Source organism: Strix uralensis, chromosome 2 (assembly GCF_047716275.1).
Source record: "Strix uralensis isolate ZFMK-TIS-50842 chromosome 2, bStrUra1, whole genome shotgun sequence".
Taxonomy (NCBI): Eukaryota; Metazoa; Chordata; class Aves; order Strigiformes; family Strigidae; genus Strix; species Strix uralensis.
In genome coordinates this window covers 62804058-62823001 of record NC_133973.1, presented here as the reverse complement: position 1 = coordinate 62823001, position 18944 = coordinate 62804058, and the positions used below count along the sequence as shown (strand labels likewise).

General features: G+C 40.2%; 2 protein-coding genes across 4 annotated transcripts in view; one reads left to right on the top strand and one right to left on the bottom strand.

The window, feature by feature from the left end:
• Positions 1–18944, bottom strand: part of CYFIP1 (cytoplasmic FMR1 interacting protein 1) — an 84413-nt gene that overhangs the window by 9975 nt on the left and 55494 nt on the right. For all 3 annotated transcript variants that reach the window (XM_074858966.1, XM_074858965.1, XM_074858967.1), the window contains 2 exons: positions 7909–8052; positions 5607–5697 (listed from right to left, as the gene is read on the bottom strand). In XM_074858966.1, the coding sequence (XP_074715067.1) occupies positions 5607–5697; positions 7909–8052 (235 nt within the window). The remainder of the gene's footprint in view (positions 1–5606; positions 5698–7908; positions 8053–18944) is intronic.
• On the top strand, positions 11283–16097 carry LOC141940178 (fibronectin type III domain-containing protein 9-like). Its single transcript, XM_074860951.1, has 2 exons — positions 11283–11738; positions 13728–16097. The coding sequence occupies exon 2, from the start codon at positions 13862–13864 to the stop codon at positions 14525–14527; it is 666 nt and encodes a 221-aa protein (XP_074717052.1). The 5' UTR covers positions 11283–11738; positions 13728–13861; the 3' UTR covers positions 14528–16097.

Here is an 18944-nt window from a genome sequence, read left to right as displayed (position 1 = left end):
AATACTTTCCTCATACCAAGACTTTCTGGAAACAAAAGTCCATCATGTTATCCTGAACTTAGATCTGTGCCATAGAGGAAATCAAACTAGAATATCTACCTACATTTCTGGTCTAAGTATCCATGACATGTACACAGAGATTGATGGTGAACCAAGAGGAGGGCTGGAAGACTCCCTGAAACACAGTGAGTAACTGCAGACTTCTCCACATAGTCACCATGGTGAGAAAGCACTATCCGAACAAGCAGGATATCGGTGACAAGGACAGACATGGGGATGTTTTCCCCTTTAGCTTGTATGGTGAGTGGGGAGCAACTTGGTGAGAAATAGAAGCTGAGCACAGCAGCAAGGATGATTCTGCTACTGCAAAGGGTATCAACCATTGGTCATGACAGGGATGGAAAAGAGGAGGGGTTTCAGACTCCTCTCAATCCCCCGCCTGGCCTGTGGATTTTGTGGGGTTTCAGAAAAGAGATTGATGTCTGATAAAATTTTCTCATCATCTTTCCAATGTTATATGGGCAGTGAAATCCTGAGAATAACCCATGTCACATACAGCAAACATAAAGGAGCAAGATGGCACAGAGAGAAACCAGGAGCAGCACAGAGGACTGTGACCGGCAACAAGGAACTCATACTGAAGGTGTGACTAAAACCAAAGCAAGACAGTAAATCCACCCAAAAGCAGCAGAATAGCAGAATTCAAAGAGGCTTGAGGTTCATACCATAAAAATTACATATTGTCTTTGACGATCACTCCAGGTGACAGAGTTTCTCTCGAAGTCCTTAACAAAGAACCTTATTTCATCACCCAAAGCCCCAGTGTCCGTACACGGATATACAAATACACACACACAAACTGTGTCATTATTTTGAAAATATGACACCCAGTTATTTAGCATGCAGTTGTTCCAAACGTTGCCATCAACAGTGCATTACTTCCCCTTAGATGAAGGGCTTGATTTACCAGCAAAACAGGCAAAAGTTTACAGCGCTACAGAGGCTATTTTTGGTGGAACAGAAATGACACTGAAAGCATGATCTGCTCCCCAGTGGAGTCCTGTGGCAGAAATACATCATCATGTTTTCATTAATGTTTGAGCAGTGGCATTCCTGGTTTCACCTCCTTATACTGTGCAGGACACAGAACTGTATTTTTATCAAAGACTACGCTTGCATACTGAAGCCCCGGAAAAAGAACAAGTGTCTTAGGAAAGTTTATTTCACTTCACTGCCTGCAACCTTCCTCCTTCCCCTAATTTTATTTGTGGGTACAATTCACAAATTACTGAATTAGTTATATATACATAGCATTTTTGCAAGGCAAATGAATCAAGGTTTTCCATTCCTTCTCTCCAAGAAAGCAATTTTAATTTAACTCCTCTATTCCTGCAGATGGGATGATGTTAGGTGTCATAATAATCGATGTTATAATCTCAGTTTCTGATTTACACAGATCTCAACAGAAGCATAGGCTGTTGATATAAAATAGATCCAGTAAAGCATAGAAGATTAGTAAAGGATTAGGTTCCATCTCTGCTTCCAAAATCCTATCTCAACAGCACTCAAACAGCAGATGCCAGGTTTCAGCTGTGCAGCCTGTACAGTAATTAATTTAGGAAGTCAGACCGAATCAACACATGCAATGCAAAGCTGGTGGGATTTCTTCACTTCATTTTACAGAAAATGAAAGGTGACCAATCTCAGTTCACACCTACAGACTCAAATGAAACACGTTCCAGAGCTTGGAACAATTCTGGTTCCTCAAAGATTAGGACATAAATTAGCTATTAATTCTAGAACTGAATTGCTGAGTAACAACAAACTAGATCTTGAATATAATTCTTGGTCTAGTTGTGTTTTGGGTTATTTTCTGCAGAGTACTGACTTGACTATTGTCAAGTAAAATCTGCTAATCTGCAACAGCAAAACTGCTCCCAAGAAACTGGGTGCTATAATGACCTTTAGTTTATGTTCACTTTCATACAGACCTTCAAATGATAGCCACAAATACCTCTTTGGCTCACAAGAGAAATCGTTAACTCTGCATATTAGCAGTCATGCCATTCCTTTCAACAGAAATGTTCATAAGGTTTAAGCATATCCATGTATCTGGGAATTATGATCATGGAGCCTGTGCTCTGTGTTTATTTTGCTAGAAAGAAATATCCTATTATTCTGCATATCTAATGAGTCCTTACTGCCCTTTCACAATCATCTAGGCGACTCCCTCCCAAATCTTTCTCCAATGGACAGGTTCCAGAAAAACCTGTGAAAAAATTCCTTTCACATTCTTCCCTATGAGGACTCAAGCCAAGAAATTAACTTATTCTCCTACTCATCCAAGTTTGATCAAGAACCTGGGATAATGGGAAGCATTGCTTAACCCTTCCTGCTGTGCCCCACGCGATGCTTCCCCAGCAGCCTCTAGCCGCTGCTGTCCTCCACCACGCTTCCCGGCCCATGCTAGATCCAGTTACCACTAGACCCTGACCCAAAATACTGCAGAAAAAGGAGGGGTTGAAGACTGCTTTTTTGCCAGGTTGCTGTGCTGGAGCAGCTCAGAAGATGTTGACAGCAGCACAATCAGCCCAGGGAGGGACAGGAACACTGCAGCCAGCAACATGAGGCACTGGGAGGCTTCCCCACTGCTGTGCGAACAAGGAGGATTTCAAGAGATCATGGCCTGGTGTAATGAGTATTTTGCCTTGCACCAGCTTTAGTTTTTTTGTTTCCTTGATTTTATTTTTTTTTTTTAAAGAAGAAACACAGAAATTCTGTATTTAGGAAAAAATACACAATTGGGCTAATTTCACACCAAGTTTATATCTTACTAAGCTCATTGATTTCTTTTTAAAATCTTTCTTTTGGACGGGTGATATACCAGTGACAAAAATCTAAGCCTCATCTCACAGCAGAGCTGACGAACTAGTTTCCTCATCGTGTCCAGTGACACTTCAGAGTGGCAGGACATGAAATACTCATTTATTAAAAGCAGGAACGCCATATTCAAATATTCAAAAAATAGCATAAGAAAATGTTACCTCCAAGATGAAATTTCAGGCTAAAACTCTTACAGGCCAATACTCCTTTAAGAGCTTTAGTGACTTTAAGAGGTCCCTTTAAAAATCCTTATGCTTAATGTATTTTTAGACAAATATTTTTATGACTACAAGATGAGCAAGTTCCGCAGTGCTTTAGACTGTTCCTATGGAAACAAACCCATTGGCAAACAGGACTCCTGAACAACTCTGATGCCACTGTCTGTACCCTGCTCCTTTTAGGAGGAATAAATCACCATTGAGAAATCCACAAGTCTAGAGGGCTGATTGTGTAGGGCTCAAGGAACTGCAATCAACAGAGTCCAAACAAAGCTCTCTAAATGAAAAGTCGGAAGTGTATGCAATAACTAGAGACTTATTTACTTGCATAATTAAACTGCTTTGCATATAGAGAATGGACTCAGGAAACTAATTCTGAATTGCTAAATGTACGTTACGTCAAGACAGATGAGAATCTACATATTTAATCTGTGGATCGGAATCACATTTTTGGTCTGTACATGTAGTGCGTGCCAATTATAAAGAAGTGATTAAATGATTTGTTATGAAAGAATAGAAGCAGCACACAGACATGCTCCATAGCACTCAGACTTACTACTACAACTACTAGCTTCTGCAGGAAGCTTTCAGAGGCAGAGGAGGGAACAGACAACAGTTGGCATGTATTAGCTTGCATTTTCTGTGGCAAATCAAGTAAACAAGGTGTGGCAAAGACTACTACAGGGGAGAATTCAGCACAGAAAGGAGAGGACAGTGATTTCAATCAAGCACGGTTTCAGCCTGCCCTTCTACAATCTGGCAGTTCCTCTCAAGATGCCAGATGAGGGCTAAAATCTACACATCCCCATCACAGAGAACATTTTCCTTTATCAGTCAGAGCTGCTCCATGAGCAGACAGCTCCATGATGGGGAGGCATCAGAGAGCACAACGTGATTCTTCAGTGATGCGAGAGAGGAATGGAGGTGCCCTGAGCTTCCACACACCTCTTCTGTCTAGTGTGTTCAAAAGGAAAGGGAGAGGTAGTGTGACAGTGCTATAAAGGCTGTCTCTGCCATTTCTTGGAAGAGACTCTCCAGAAGGTTATTAAGTGTCCACTGCTAGAAATAGTTCAGAAGAGGAAAAAAACATGTGTCAAGAGAAAACCTGTCAGGAACAGGGGCAGTGAAGGAGCAGAGAATCAGGCGAGTTTTTGAGATCCAGTCCAATTCTAGTTGCTATGATCTTCCATCATAAAACCAAGAGTTACTCTGATCTCTCAGTACAGTAGGCATCTAAACATACGGGACTTCTTTTGCAAGAGTAAATACAAAGTCAAAGCAGTTTGTGATCTCTACAAAACAGGAAAGTGATGAAGGACTTTAAAACGTTTTTATCAATCCCGTGAAGGCTACCATTGCCTAAGTAAAGTTTTGCCTTTCCTATAGGATGGATTGCCTTTTAACCTCAAGAGAAAGCTTCTGCTTAAGCTCCTGGGCATCTCCTGCCAAATACTTACAGGTGAGGATTTTTGGCAAGAGACTATGAGCTTCCTAATGTCACCTGTAGCATCACAGACTCTGGTGATGCATAATCTATATTTGAGAATACCTACTGCTTTTGCGATCAGACCTTAATGAATGGCTAAAAACCTCAGATAGATTATTTTTATACTGCTAACTACCATGATTCATCCATTTCTACGTTCCAGGGAGAAAAACAGGAAGGAAGCACTTAGTAAGTCCTCGATTTCATTTAACATTGGTAATGAACGTCAAGCAATCTGTGGGAAGCAGAAAAAAACCAACCTCATTCCAGTTGGAGTGGCATTTAATAAACCTAAGCGACTCTGGAAAAATAAAGATATACTCAGGAGGTGGGTGGCACATGGAAGGATTAATTTGTGTTAATTAGAAGTTGTGGAGGAGGAGTATTTTGAAGGGGGGGAAGCAGTTTCAGAATTTCAGTGAACAATGTGATAAATACTAATTAGCCAATTATTTCTCCACAGTGGCAAGCAGCTTTCAAAATCATTTCTTCATCTGCAACTGTCATACCTCCTGTTAAGTGGCTAAAACGTGCCCCACACATAACTATTCTGGCAGGACCAGTTTGCCTCTCAGCAGTATCTTACATTTGATAAGGGCAAAGGAAGAGGGAATAGAGCTTTTCCAGAGAATCATGGTTATCTAAATTAGACATTTAAACAGAACAAGTGTGAGAGGCTGACTTGCAGAGGGAAAAGATCAACACACTTATGAAAAAAGACTAGAAATAGAAACTATTGTGAACATCCCAGCTCAAGATCATTTATGTCATAAGGCTGTCTATATACAGGCTGTCATCCTTTTATTTGCCCTACAGAAGTCTTAAAACTTCATTAAGTACTTCCAGAAAGCCCAGCATTGAATGATTCTTGTTATGAAAAAAACCCCAAAACCTGACTAAGTGCTGATTATTGGGAGAGAGAAGAAAGGGAGGGGAAGATGGAGGTACACATGATCCAGAATACAGTCATTAGTATCATTGTATTAAGGCTACTGCAGTAACACCAAACAGGAACTAACCTGGAGAACCATACTCATGTCTTGGTAACCTACAGATCTTAGGCATCACTTCCATTAGGGTCTTGACATACTGAAGAATCGTCCCTTGTAACTACAAGAAAACAGATGGTGTAAACATGTCAGCGTTATTGAACTGAGAAACTTTACAACAAATTGCATTCCAACTACACGTGAATTGAACAAGCACTAAAAATCTTGCGCTTAATTCTGTCAGTCATCATCTTCAAAAAGGCAACTTTTTCAAATGAATACAGTTGCTAGTCAGAGAGGGACCTGGGGGTGTTGATTGACAGCCAGCTGAACATGAGCCAGCAGTGTGCCCAGGCGGCTGGCTAAGAAGGCCAATGGCATCCTGGCTTGTATCAGAAATAGCGTGGCCAGCAGCGACAGGGAAGTGATCTTACCCCTGTACTCAGCACTGGTGAGGCCGCACCTCGATTACTGTGTTCAGTTTTGGGCCCCTCACTACAAAAAGGACATTGAATTACTCGAGCGTGTCCAGAGAAGGGCAACGAAGCTGGTGAAGGGTCTGGAGCACATGTCGTACGAGGAGCGGCTGAGGGAACTGGGGTTGTTTAGTCTGGAGAAGAGGAGGCTGAGGGGAGACCTCATCGCCCTCTACAACTACCTGAAAGGAGGTTGCAGAGAGCTGGGGATGAGTCTCTTTAACCAAGTAATAAGTGATAGGACAAGAGGGAATGGCCTCAAGTTGCGCCAGGGAAGGTTTAGACTAGATATTAGGAAGCATTTCTTTACAGAACGGGTTGTTAGGCGTTGGAATGGGCTGCCCAGGGAGGTGGTGGGCTCCCCATCCCTGGAGGTGTTCAAGAGGCGGGTTGACATGGTGCTTGGGCATATGGTGTAGTTGGGATCTGTCAGTGCTAGGTTAACGGTTGGACTGGATGATCTTCAACGTCCTTTCCAACCTAGATGATTCTGTGATTCTGCATTTTCCTTCATATGGCATTAGCCACCTTTTGCTACAGGAAGAGTGGCACAACAGCTAAGGCCAGGAAGGTGAAAAAGAGGAAACCATGTTCTTCTCTTGCAGACTGTCTCTATTGCCTAACCAACTTTTATTTTTTTGGTAAAAAAAGGTAACATCTGAATGCTTTCAAAAGCAACATGAGAAAAACCCTCAGCATTAAGTATGTCTGTAACAGCTCACACTGGCTATTCTGGACATACCAGTTAAGACACAGTCCCAGCCTACAGTCGTCTGCCTTCCTCCCACTAGACACCTATCTCCTATCTGTCTCCTTACATCTGAGAACCTGCATCAGGCATCAGCAGGATACCTCCCCCAGCCTTTTAGCCTTCTTTATAAATATCCAAGCTTTCAATGCTACCTTTAATGAATTGAGATGATTTACCACCTAAATAATAATAAAAAAAATCCCCCCCCCCAAACAACAAACCAACACAACCCCAAACTATGAAAAATATCTGTGTTTTCCTCCTTCCCTGAAGATTAGACCTCACCACCCCTTCAAGCAAGCTCCAGTCTTTCTAGAACATCAAAAATGTACTTAGAACATTGTGGGAATTACTGTAAGCAAACTGCCAAATGTGTTGAGTGTCTGAAACGAGATTATGAATACTACAGCTATCCCCTGGTATAGTTGGATTAATCTGGCAACATGCTCCTTACAGGCAACAGGGACAGGGAGGAAAAGACAATTTCTTTGGCTTAAACTTAACTGCAATGCATTATGCCTATATACATAGATACTAAAAATACAGCAAACAGCCAGTCCCTCAACCTCCTCCTAGTTACAGAAAAGACCCTTTCCTATAAAAGACACTAAGGCTGTAGGGATAATTTCTTCAACATTTGGTCTGAGCACTCTTCTAAATAGGCTTGATGCTATCCATTGCTAGATCAAGCACAGATTAAACCTCCCCTGTTATTAAGGTGTCATCTATCAATGATGTTATTAATGAAAACCCTGAAGTTAGGCAAAGCAGAAAGCACACCACAGCTCTGCTCCAAAAATATCGAGAAAGTGAATTTACAGTACAATCTTTAAGTTGAAATCAACTAATTTGAAACATTCATACTCCAGAGTTTACCCAGGACCTAACAGCATAGGTTTTCAAAACATTGCTCAGGCTACCAAGGCACATCATCTACCGCTTCCACAAGACATTGAGTGCTCTCAAACACAGCTTATATTGAACTTCAAAGGAAGTAACATTTTAATTAGTTTTATCTGAGATCTTACTTTCACTTTGTTTTTCTTGAGATATTTCCTACCAGAAACCATTTGGAATAGCAGAAAATGAAAGACAATTGGCATACCAGGCTCTTGACAACTTTCAGCAACTCCTCCATCACCACAGCAATACCCTGATACCCAAGAAGTCTACAGATGACTTTAAAGTGAGGGGGACCAACAAAATTCCTGTAGTTGCTGTAGATGCTGGAATATGCCAGATTTAATGCCTAGAATGAGAGAACAGATATGATTAATGACAATTTCAGCTGACTGCTTCTTTATAATAATCTAATTTAAAGAACATTTTAAAGCATGTTAAAAATAAAAGAACAACTTTGTATTTCACTCTCTCTCCAGGGAGTTAAAATACAAAGCTTCCCTTCTGTAAGGCAGGAACTTCAACCAAAATCTCTGTATTAGCAAGAAAAACTTGTAAACACTTTTTAAATCACCAGGCATCTTTCACTTACCATTTATAAAGCCATGAACATTTCCTTTTTTTGCATTTTTCTATTTACACAGTATAAAAGGACAAGAATAGTCAATGCCAATGTTCAGATCCCTGAATTTAAAGCACAGCTTCTATTCTTATATAGTCCATTTTATGTACAAAACAACTTGAAATAAGTTACTTCAATTTTCAGTTCATAATAGGTGTTTTAAGTATCTGAGGACTAAACTACAAAAAAAACAGTCTTCAGCAGTTACTTTTGGCTCTGCCACTAATTAATAAGGATTTCTCTTTTCTGAACCCCTTAGCTGTACACCAGATCAAAGCAAATCTAAGTCTGGGATTTAACCTCATGAAAAATTATTCCAGAGTTGTATAAATAGGACTGACAGGGTGCTGTGCCATATTAATGACTATTTCTTCAAAGTGAACACAACTGTACAGTCTGATGCTGTGTAGGGATTTAGGAACTGTTTGCTGAAGCTGTGGATCAAAGAGGAGTTAGCTAACCTAACATCCTCCATTTCTGTAAGTGGGTTGTTCTCCTAATATCCTGGAATTTAATTCTAAAGGGGAATCTTGTCAACCTTTCTTGCAGAAGGTCCTGTTGTGTTTCCTTCTCTTTTTCATAGTTTTCATTCTCTCTAATACACACATGACAGTCAGGATACTGCTAGACTCTCAACTCCACACACATCAGCTGTAACAGAAAACCTTCCTTCACCAGTACCCAGGAAGAACATTGACCTTCCCTTCAATGCAGATCCTGCCCCAATCATCCATGCAAGTCAATGCCAGATACTGCAATACATGGCACTGCACAAAGAAACTACTAGGAACTCAAAGTCATGAAACTCTATCAAGCTCTTGGAGGATTTTAGTCTCATAAAAGAAAAGGACTTACATCTTTAGAAGAGATCAGGATAGAAGATACACATTTTTACTTATGTTGTATATTGCTATATAAACACCAGTTGTCAACATGTTTTGAACTGCTGTCTTAGAAATTTAAAAATTGGATTTGAGACTGATATATAGCGAATGCAAATTTGGCAACAGGTTAACAATTCTTGGCCACCTTTCATGGATGCCTTAGATGTACTTTACAAACCCTCATGGGTCCAAAATTGTTGCACTATGAAAGAAAAACATGAAAGCACAGGCTCAGAAGAGACCATCTAGGTCATAACAAGAGAGACCTAGAGATCCAAAACCAATTTTCTGAATCAGGCAGCTCCTGAACTAAAGTGAGAAACACTCACACATAGAAAAGTACATAAATTTTATCATGCTTCAACAGCCACAGAAAGCTAGAACCAGTAATTTATTTCTGCAATGTGAAAATTCAAGAAGTTGCCAGTACTGAAATTTACTTAAAGGTTTAGTTGTATTTCTTACATGCCTGAACTTCTGTCTCCATCAGTGTGATGAAACTATACAGCAAGACAGCCTGACCTGCAGAAGGTGGATTTGGGGTTTGTTTTTTTTCTTATCTTGAGGGTCCTGATGAACAAGAAGCTGACCACGAGCCAGCAGTATGTCACAGAATCACAGAATCATCTAGGTTGGAAAAGGCAGCCAACAGCCATTGGGGGTGCATTAGGCAGAGCACTGCCAGCAGGTCAAGGGAGGTGATCCGTCCCCTCAGCAAAGGTGAGACACAGCTGGAGTGCTGGGTCCACTGGTGGGCTCCCCAGTACAGGAGAGACATATGGGAGTCCAGCAGTGGGCCTTGAAGATGATTAAGGGACTGGCATCTTTCCTATGAGGAAAGGCTGAGAGGTGGGACTGTTCAGCCTGGAGAAGAGAAGGCTCAGGGGCATCACATCCACAAGCGTAAGTAACTGATGGGGGGAGTAAAGATAATGGAGCCAAGTCTGCTCAGGACAAGGGGCAATGGGCACGAACAGGAAATCCCATTTAAACATCAGAAAAAACTTCACTACTCTGAGGGTGGTCAAGGCTTCACTACAGAGAGGCTGTGGAGTCTCTGCCCTTGGAGATGTTCGAGAACTGACTGGACACGTCCCTGAGCAACCCGCTGCAGGTCACCCTGCTCTGGAGGGTCCCCTGGCCTCAGCTGTCCTTCAGTCCAGGAAGCTCTGTTCTAAGGACTGTGGGCTTGTGTTCATTTTGTGGAGTAGGGCTCCTTTCAAATACTCTCAGCCACCCTTTCTGTGAACGCAAACTAAAACAGACGCTTGACTAATTATTAGACTCCTAATACCCAACACAGTCCTCCTATTAGATCAGAGCTGGCTAAAAGGTTAAACTCCAAACACACCCCACCAGGTGGAGAGCCTAAAGCTGCATCCCCCTAGTACAACGTGTGCATTTCCATAGCTCTCCACACAGAGAAAAGGGGTCTGGGGCATCAACAGGGAAGAGAACTGTTAAAACCTCCAAAGAATACATGCAGATGAATGTCCGGATACACTAAGCATTTATACAATTGTCCCTAAAAGGTGAGATTTCATCTTTTGCTTTTGATGTTTCCAATCAGAAAAGTCGCCACAATAAATGTGTCCAATCTATTTCTGCTATAGCACAAGGGGAATTTTATTCCAGTAGGTTAAAGCATTTTACTGTCATGAGGTTAACGGGAGAGAACTCCTCTCAGCAAAAATTTGTCATAAAAAAGCAAGCCTTAAAACATGATTTCAGTATTGAAAAACTCACCCATACATAACAATAAGATGTCAGCCAATCTAAAAATACATCTTTCCTTAATGTAACCCTCATGAGAAAGTGCCTAAAATGGTTCAACTGTAAATGCTGGATTAGCACAGCTTTATAAACCATGACAAGGAATTTAGAAAATACCATCACATGCCACCGCCGCTTCCCTCCCATGATGCACAGAAGTATAAAATGCTTAGGGAAGAAGCCACTAACAAAAAGGGGGTGGGAGTGGAGAGGGAGGGAAGGAAAGAGGGAGTTCATTATTTTTTAAGCTATGCTTGCTCCCTCCCCTACTTAAATTTAAAAAAAAAAAAAAAAAAAAAAAAAAAGAGTTGCTAGTTGCTGATGTCATCAAAGTGCTAACATTAATCACTCACAGCATCACTGGTACACGCACAAGAGCATATAACAGGGATGTTCAGGCAGTACACTGTCCAAGGGGAGGCAAGCAAGAGAGGAGGGGAGAAGACATTATTTTTTCTCCTGTATGTTCTTTGAAAAGCAAGGCAACATCACCAAGATGTGTTCTTGCATGAATTTAAGTGGAAGAGACAAAGCAACCATGCCACCAGCAGCATCGGAGAAAAAACCTGAAAGCAATAAGCAGTAAGAATTCAGTCCAGGGAATCTGAGGGGAAGAAAAGCAAACTGGCAAGCAGATATCAGCCAGGAAATAACTCTTATGTGAAAAGGGATACAGAAAACTTAGTGTTTCTATAATTTTCACAGCAGCATCACCATATGAAAATTCTGTTCTGAAATTTCCATCAGGAAGTGACGGTAAGTACTGACTTTATAATCTACAAAACATCAAATTGGTTTTCCAAACATTTACATGTCAGTAATGATGTGTCTTCTAATAACTCGTTTTGTAACAATAGAAATGTATTATTGTTATTTAGTTAAAATGCAAACATTCTGCTTACAAAATGTTATGAGGATGAAACTATTGTTTCTAGACTGTGTTAGTCTAGACTGTGTACCTAAAATAAATTACAATTTTAAGTAATGGGGGTCTACCAGATAAAGAAAAGACAACTGAGTAAGTAAAAGCTCTGACCCTACTAATGTACCAGATTTTAGTATCGGCACAAGTTGGTTAGATACCAAAATGTGTCTAATAAGTTTATTTGATAGCAAAGTCAGTTCCTTATATTGTTACTGTATCAAAAAGTGTGCATTTACCACACGATTAGAACAGCAGCATCTACCCATATCTAAGGTTTTACATTGTAATGAAAATAAACATACATCTTTGTCCTCCCACTTCCCAGTAAGTATAATCCAAAAGCCTCGAGCATCAATTTTCATGCATAGTCACAGAATTCTTACTATTAATGTAACTATCAAAATCCCACTAAAATAATATATATTTTGCCAGCCTCCTATCTAATATAAAATACAAAAAAAGTATTACAGAATAATTTCAGAATATGTTATGAGCCAATCTTACAAGCTTTCTTCATCAGGAGAATTTTCAATAGTCAATTGTTATTTAGCCAGGAGACTTAACATTTTAAACCTGATCGTAAAAAAAAATTAATTAATTTTTATAATGAAGTCATAAACCATGAAATATACTGTCATGGGCATTTATCTTCACAATTAAAAGTAAGAAACTTTCACAGTGGAAAAAACTTTCACAAGTGCCACTAGAAACTGACTATTAAACTAAGAGAATCAGATCAAATTGCTGAGGTAGACTCTTTTTCAAAAGTTACCCTCACAAAAGTAAAAGCAAAAAACCCATGCCAAACAAATGAAAATACCCACTGGTTAACATTATATATTCTTTAGTAGATGCATATAGAAAATTGCAGAAAATAGATGTTTTCCTTTCACTATTTACAGTGGTAACACAAACTAAGAATCTCGAAATACTAGCCGTTTTTCCAATTCTAATTTTATAGGAGGAGGAGTATAAGTTCAAGGCAGACACACTATGGAATTACATACAATCACTTGGAATAGAAAAGACTATTAGTCATTTTTTAAAAACCCGCTATTTATCCAAAAGGTATGCTATAGTGAAAGCTGTATTTCACCAACTTAGCTTAGCTTGAGAAAGCTTTTCCAAGAGGCTGACCAGCATCAAGACTAAATATTGTGATACTGACGTCACCAATGTGTCACAGTCATCACAGCCACTGCTCTAGCAGAGGGTACAGATGTGCTAACTCACCACCAAAAAATGGAGAGCATCGGCAAGTAAGAATCCAATGTAAAATGGTATTGGAAAGAAAATAATATCTGGTGGTGTTTCCACATACTGTTTCGGTTTTCAGTTGATTGTGACTGGCAAAAGTGAAGACTTGTGGATGATAGAGGAATTTATCCCTCAATATCCACCCCTGCCACCCCTCTCTTGCCACTTAACATAAGACAGTTCATTGCTCACAAAAGCAAGCTTTGAGATTATGTAAAACACCAAGTAAGTATAACAAAATCCAAGATACTCAGACTAGAGAGAAAAACAACTGCTGCATTTCTTTTTCAGTCATCTGAAAAAGAACTGTGAAAGGAAGCAGCTTCCCGATCGCAAATTCTGCAAAAATACATCATCTCTCATGGAGACAAGATACAAGTGGTCACCTGTACGGGCAGCAGCTCCAGCTGAATTTCTATAACCATATGTTTATCCTTTCACTTGGGAAAGAAATACATGGTTTAAAATACCCCAAACTTTATGAACTTCCAACTCCCACTTTTACACAGCAGTACCAAAGATAAGAGCATAATTTCCTAACAAACTCCTTTCCTAAGTTACAGAGCACTACAATTAAGATCCAGACGACATCCCCAGTGCCGCAGCTTCTCAGTTACCTCCCAGGGAACATCTTCCCTTTCCACAGCGAGATCAGCATCAGGAGAGAAAAAAAAAAAAACACCTGAGCAACATCCCGATGGGAATAACTGTCCAAAACATCACAGGAAACACAGCAATGGTAATTTGGCCAAAAATGGCCAGTTGTGCTGACAGCTTTTACAGCATCATGTACCACCCTAACTGGAACAGCATGCTATCCAGTTACTCGAGAAAAAGCTTTCAGAAGGAAGAGAGGGTGCCTGCTAGTCGCTCCTCCTTTGTGGTTGAAAACCTAACTCCGCTAACGACATACATCTTGTGCGTAACCTGCCAGTCTGCAAACCCCTCCAGTGACCAGTGCAGAGTTTTTAACACACTGGAACAAGACCCGGCATCTGCGAGCAACACCAAGAAAGAGCTGGCGCTGGGCATCTGGCTCACCAGCAGCATCCTGCTCCTCATCATTGCTGCAATCCTCCTCTACGGCTGCCTGCACCTACTATGCCGTAGGAGACGCGACCATCTGCAAGGGCAAAACGGGACCTCCAAACAAGACTGCAGGAAGGCACGGACCAAAAGCGCAGCGTACGCCTCAGAGGAGCTCGGCAGGCAGAGTCAACTGATGCGAGACACCAAGGATCCAGGTGGCATCCAGCTGTCCACAATCATAGAGAATCCCTCAGCGTGCAAGGAGCCCGCCACACTGACTTCCAAAAGCTGGGAACGAGTGCCAATGACAGGACAGTGCTCTGCTATAAATTAGAAACTTTTTGTCGGGGAGGAGAGTTTTGTGACATACAACATCCCAACTGCTTCAAACGCATCACGTGTGTTGTCGGTGCTCACAATGGGGAGCTCCGGCTGCTCCCCCCAGCACTCCTGGCTGTACCTCCAGTGTCACATCCCTTTCCAACAGCCCCTACGCAGCCAGAGGTACTCAGAGGCAAAGGCCCAGATTCCCAAGAAGTGAATATTTCAGCTGCACTCCTCTACTTAAAAATGAAGTATGTAGCAGATAATCGGTTTACATTTTGAGGGGACTTTTTGGTTGCTTTTCTTTAGTTTAAACCAGCAAACAAATATAAAAATGAATCAAAAGTGACCAGAAGACTTTTTTTTTTTTACTAGCATAAATTAAAACTGAGTGGAAGTTTTCGGATGGCAACCCAGACTACTATACTACAGGAAACTGGAACATACACCCCAAGTGTTTTGCCAGTGTGAGTTTTACCCCCACCATCCCAACTGCTTCTCAAACTATACGCTACAAACTACTACACACAGACTACGCACTTCACCAACCATGGTGCTCTCCGAAGCTCCCATCCAAATCAGGTCAATCTCAGCATGTAAGCTAAATTACCAGGATTTTAATGGTATCCTTTTGTCTGTCTTTGAAATTTCCCCTTGGTCTAAAAGCATATGCAAGATAGCGACTCTGTAAGGACACTTCTAATCAAACTAAGGAAATATCCTGGGCTATTCTATTTTGCACTCTTCTATACCCACCACAAGCCACCTTCTGCTCCACAGGCAAGTGACTTCCTGTAGAGAAAACAGAGTTCAGAGAAGCAACTCCTGCTCCTTCCTTCTCTCTTTCCCTTTCAGTTTTTTAGTGATAAAACTCATTCAGCAGCTGCAAATTTCTATCCAACATTGGAGTACATTTTGTGTAATGAAGGGGCAAGGAAGTAAAAAGATGGCAAAACACATTTTATTTTTGTAACAATCAAATCTGCTTATCATCTCACTCTGCCTTGAGCTTCATGGCAAAGTGCCAAGAAAGGCTCTTCAGACAGAAATCCATTCACCCTCACAACACAACGCATCTTGTCTGGCTTACGTGTATAAGTCATCCTGTTTTAAATCTCTTAAGTGCATTTGTGTCCGTAAAAACATAATAAATCTTAGTATTGCTGTACAGTATGGTATGTCCAAAAAACAAAGATATACTGTGACTGTAGGCATTTTAAACTGCTATTGATAGGAACGTATGCATAAAGTCAGCTCTTGTTGACACAGCTCAGTAGAAGCTAGAGAACTGCTGGCTAGGCAGCTGCCATCCCTTTCCACCGTGCCCTGGAAGCTGAGGGGGTGTACAATTTTGGCACGAAAGTGGCTACCGAATATTTCACAGCAGGCAGTGGGTCTTTTCAGCTACTGTATTTTGACAACATTTCCCACAGCGTGTGAAAGACGTCAACTCTCATATTGCTAGGAAGACAGGAGCTGGCATAAGTTTGATGCGTCGTCCTTACTTTTTTCTACTAGGATAGGTACGACACACAGAAATGTGTGCTGAATGGGGGCGAGTATTCCTTTTAGAAAACACTTCAAAAGGTGTCTTTATTGTGTTAAGTTAGCAATAACATGTTCTCCACCCCCTACATAGCATTTCCTCCAGCTGACACATGTTTTTCTTCCTCTGATACATCAGTCTTAAATAAACTGTGAAGATGAACAGTTTACTGCTGTTTCAAATGAAGGTGTTTCATGAAACAGACACTGAAAAACTCTCTTCAGAGCATGAAGCCAACTCTATAGGTCTACTGCCAAAAAGAGGCAGCTGGGTAGTGGGAACAAAAACAAATGCTTTAAAATGATCTTGTAATCAAATTAACAGCAACAGTTCTCTGACTAGGATTGCATCAAAAAGAGAAAAGATAATTTTAATGTTAAAGGGATAGAGCCAAGAGATATATTCTCATCTCCGCCAACATCTTAGGCCCTTGAAAATCTGTTTACTTCTCTGCATACCCGTTTCTTTATGTGGGTTTTAAGGCAGTCCGATACATATATTTACATGCATTTATATGTTACACACACATGTATATACCATACTGAGTACAAGGAGCAGTTCAGTCTCAAAGCAGTTTTGAAGCAATTCACCTACTGAATTTTGTTACTTATACACAAACACATATATACAAAAAGACACATGTATATATCAGATTGAGAAGGCAAGGAGCTACCATGGAAGTGCTCCCAGGAATGGAATTTACCTCATCTAAATATAAAACCATTCCACCCAAGGAGTTTACTGTGCACTGCTTAGACACACATTTTTATTGCCTCACAAGCAACAGACCATCTTGCACACACTGCAAATGAGCAATGCATAAGTAGTGTCATCTGACTTCTGCACTAAGTTTGAAAAACTCATGTCATCACACACTCACAGAGCTACGCGATTCTTTTGTCTCTTGCTCAGAAAGTTTTACTACAGATTCATTCTGGTTCATTCTGGCAATTCTGTGTTTTGGTAGCTCACTGTCCAGTTTTAACAGTGACCTAGTAAGGGACAAATATTCTAAGTGATTACTAAACTGATAACAAGATGCAACATAGTGCAAACTGATGTTAATTTGTGCACCAGCAGTAGATAAAAAACATTATAATCACATTCAGAAGTATTTTCCAAAGGGGGCTTTTTTCACAAAACAAGTGAGTTAGCATCTACAAAATACAGAAGACAGACAAACATGAAAATGCTGTATAAACCAGAAAGGAAGGTCTTAAATTCTGGTCTACACAAACGGGTACTTCATTAACATACAGTTAGTTCCAAATCCCCAGAAGAGACTCCTCCTTACATGCACATTAAGTATTTTATACATCCAGTCAAATTTCAATCTGCAAGCATTCATTTCACTAATCCTACACACTCTTCACCTGAGTAAAGGGATTTCAATGACCATGCTCAATGAGCTTCTAAAATACTCCAGCTCACTTAAAAGGCTGACAAGCTTCTGCAGGTTGGCTCCTTCCCACCTGACAGCTCTGCTCCCATGCCAGCCAGAAGTAAGTTGTATCTGTGGGCTTCTGTTTTGATAATTGGATGAAGATACTGCTTAGAAAACTTTAGATGCAACAGAGAACGTGGACACAACTGTCTAGGCTAAGCATCAATACACGTTAATATAGACCAAATGCTTTGATCCATTTAGGAATACCTGAGAATCAAAACCAAAAATTTCTTTAATTACTCTTAAACAAGCACACTGCTTGTGCAAAGCTTCTGCACAGAAAATGTTTAGCCATTACAGTCCAATACATGCATGTATGAGTGTACATATACATAAGAAACCACAATGCTCTTGTCTTGACCTAAATAAACACCACAGATAGCCTAAAAAAAGTCCAATAAGGAAAATAAAAAGTCATATTCCTTAGCTATATGATCAATACGAAGTGCTCACCTGAATATCTTGAGTAGTTCAAGAACTCAAAGAAGACAATAAAATAAAAAATACATAGCTACACTATATCCCACTGTTACCCAGTCAGGAGGCAATTCAACAATATAACCATTAAAGGACCCAAAACAAGGATATGCTCTGTGACAAGCCTGGCTGTGTAGTACACAGAATAATATAATGCAATTACATCACATGCTAGAATGTGTAGCCTCTATCACGTAAGAATTACTATCAGTTATTTGCTATATACAATAGAAACGTCCTCCTAAGATTCCATTCAGATATCCTTAATTCCAAAACACATAAGACTCAAGAATAAAAACATACTCTTGTAAAAATTTATAACAACAGTCAGGAATATTTGCTAATATAGGCATATCTAGTTATGAAACTTGCTCCAGAAACGCATCTAAGAATCCCCTCGATTGCTCCTGCTCGTATAGAAAAATAATCAAATTTCTAAAAATGTATAGGTCTCAGAGTAAAGATTACTAAACTCATTTTAATAATGTAACCTGACTGATAAAAAAAGGGTTCCTCAGTTAATCCTCTGTCACTTACCCCACTGTATCATCACTTAGATAAATTAAGTTAGCAATCTCTACTAAATTCAGTGGAGTTTTTGTTCTTTACACTGCATCTGGTGAATTCCTAAAATAGTAAGGAACACATTAACTCTAATGTAGTTATCCCACTTTCCTATAATTTACTGTTCCCTGTTGGAGAACAATTATATAAAACACTATTCACGGTACCAGACAATCAGCTGTTACATTCCACATTAAAGACATGTGAATCCTTTTCTACCTCCTTTACATTTTAAAAGCATAAAAGTTTTACAAATGTAGCAGATGTATTAGGACTGAATTAACTTCTGAGCTATCTCTTCAGTTCTCAAACACTATCTTGCTGGGCACATCACTTCACGGAGATTGCACCATATAACTAGGATATGACGTGCAGAAAATAACAGTACGACAA

Excerpts from the sequence above, each read along its gene's own strand:
- LOC141940178 (XM_074860951.1), top strand. The coding sequence starts at position 13,862 with ATGGGAATAACTGTCCAAAACATCACAGGAAACACAGCAATGGTAATT.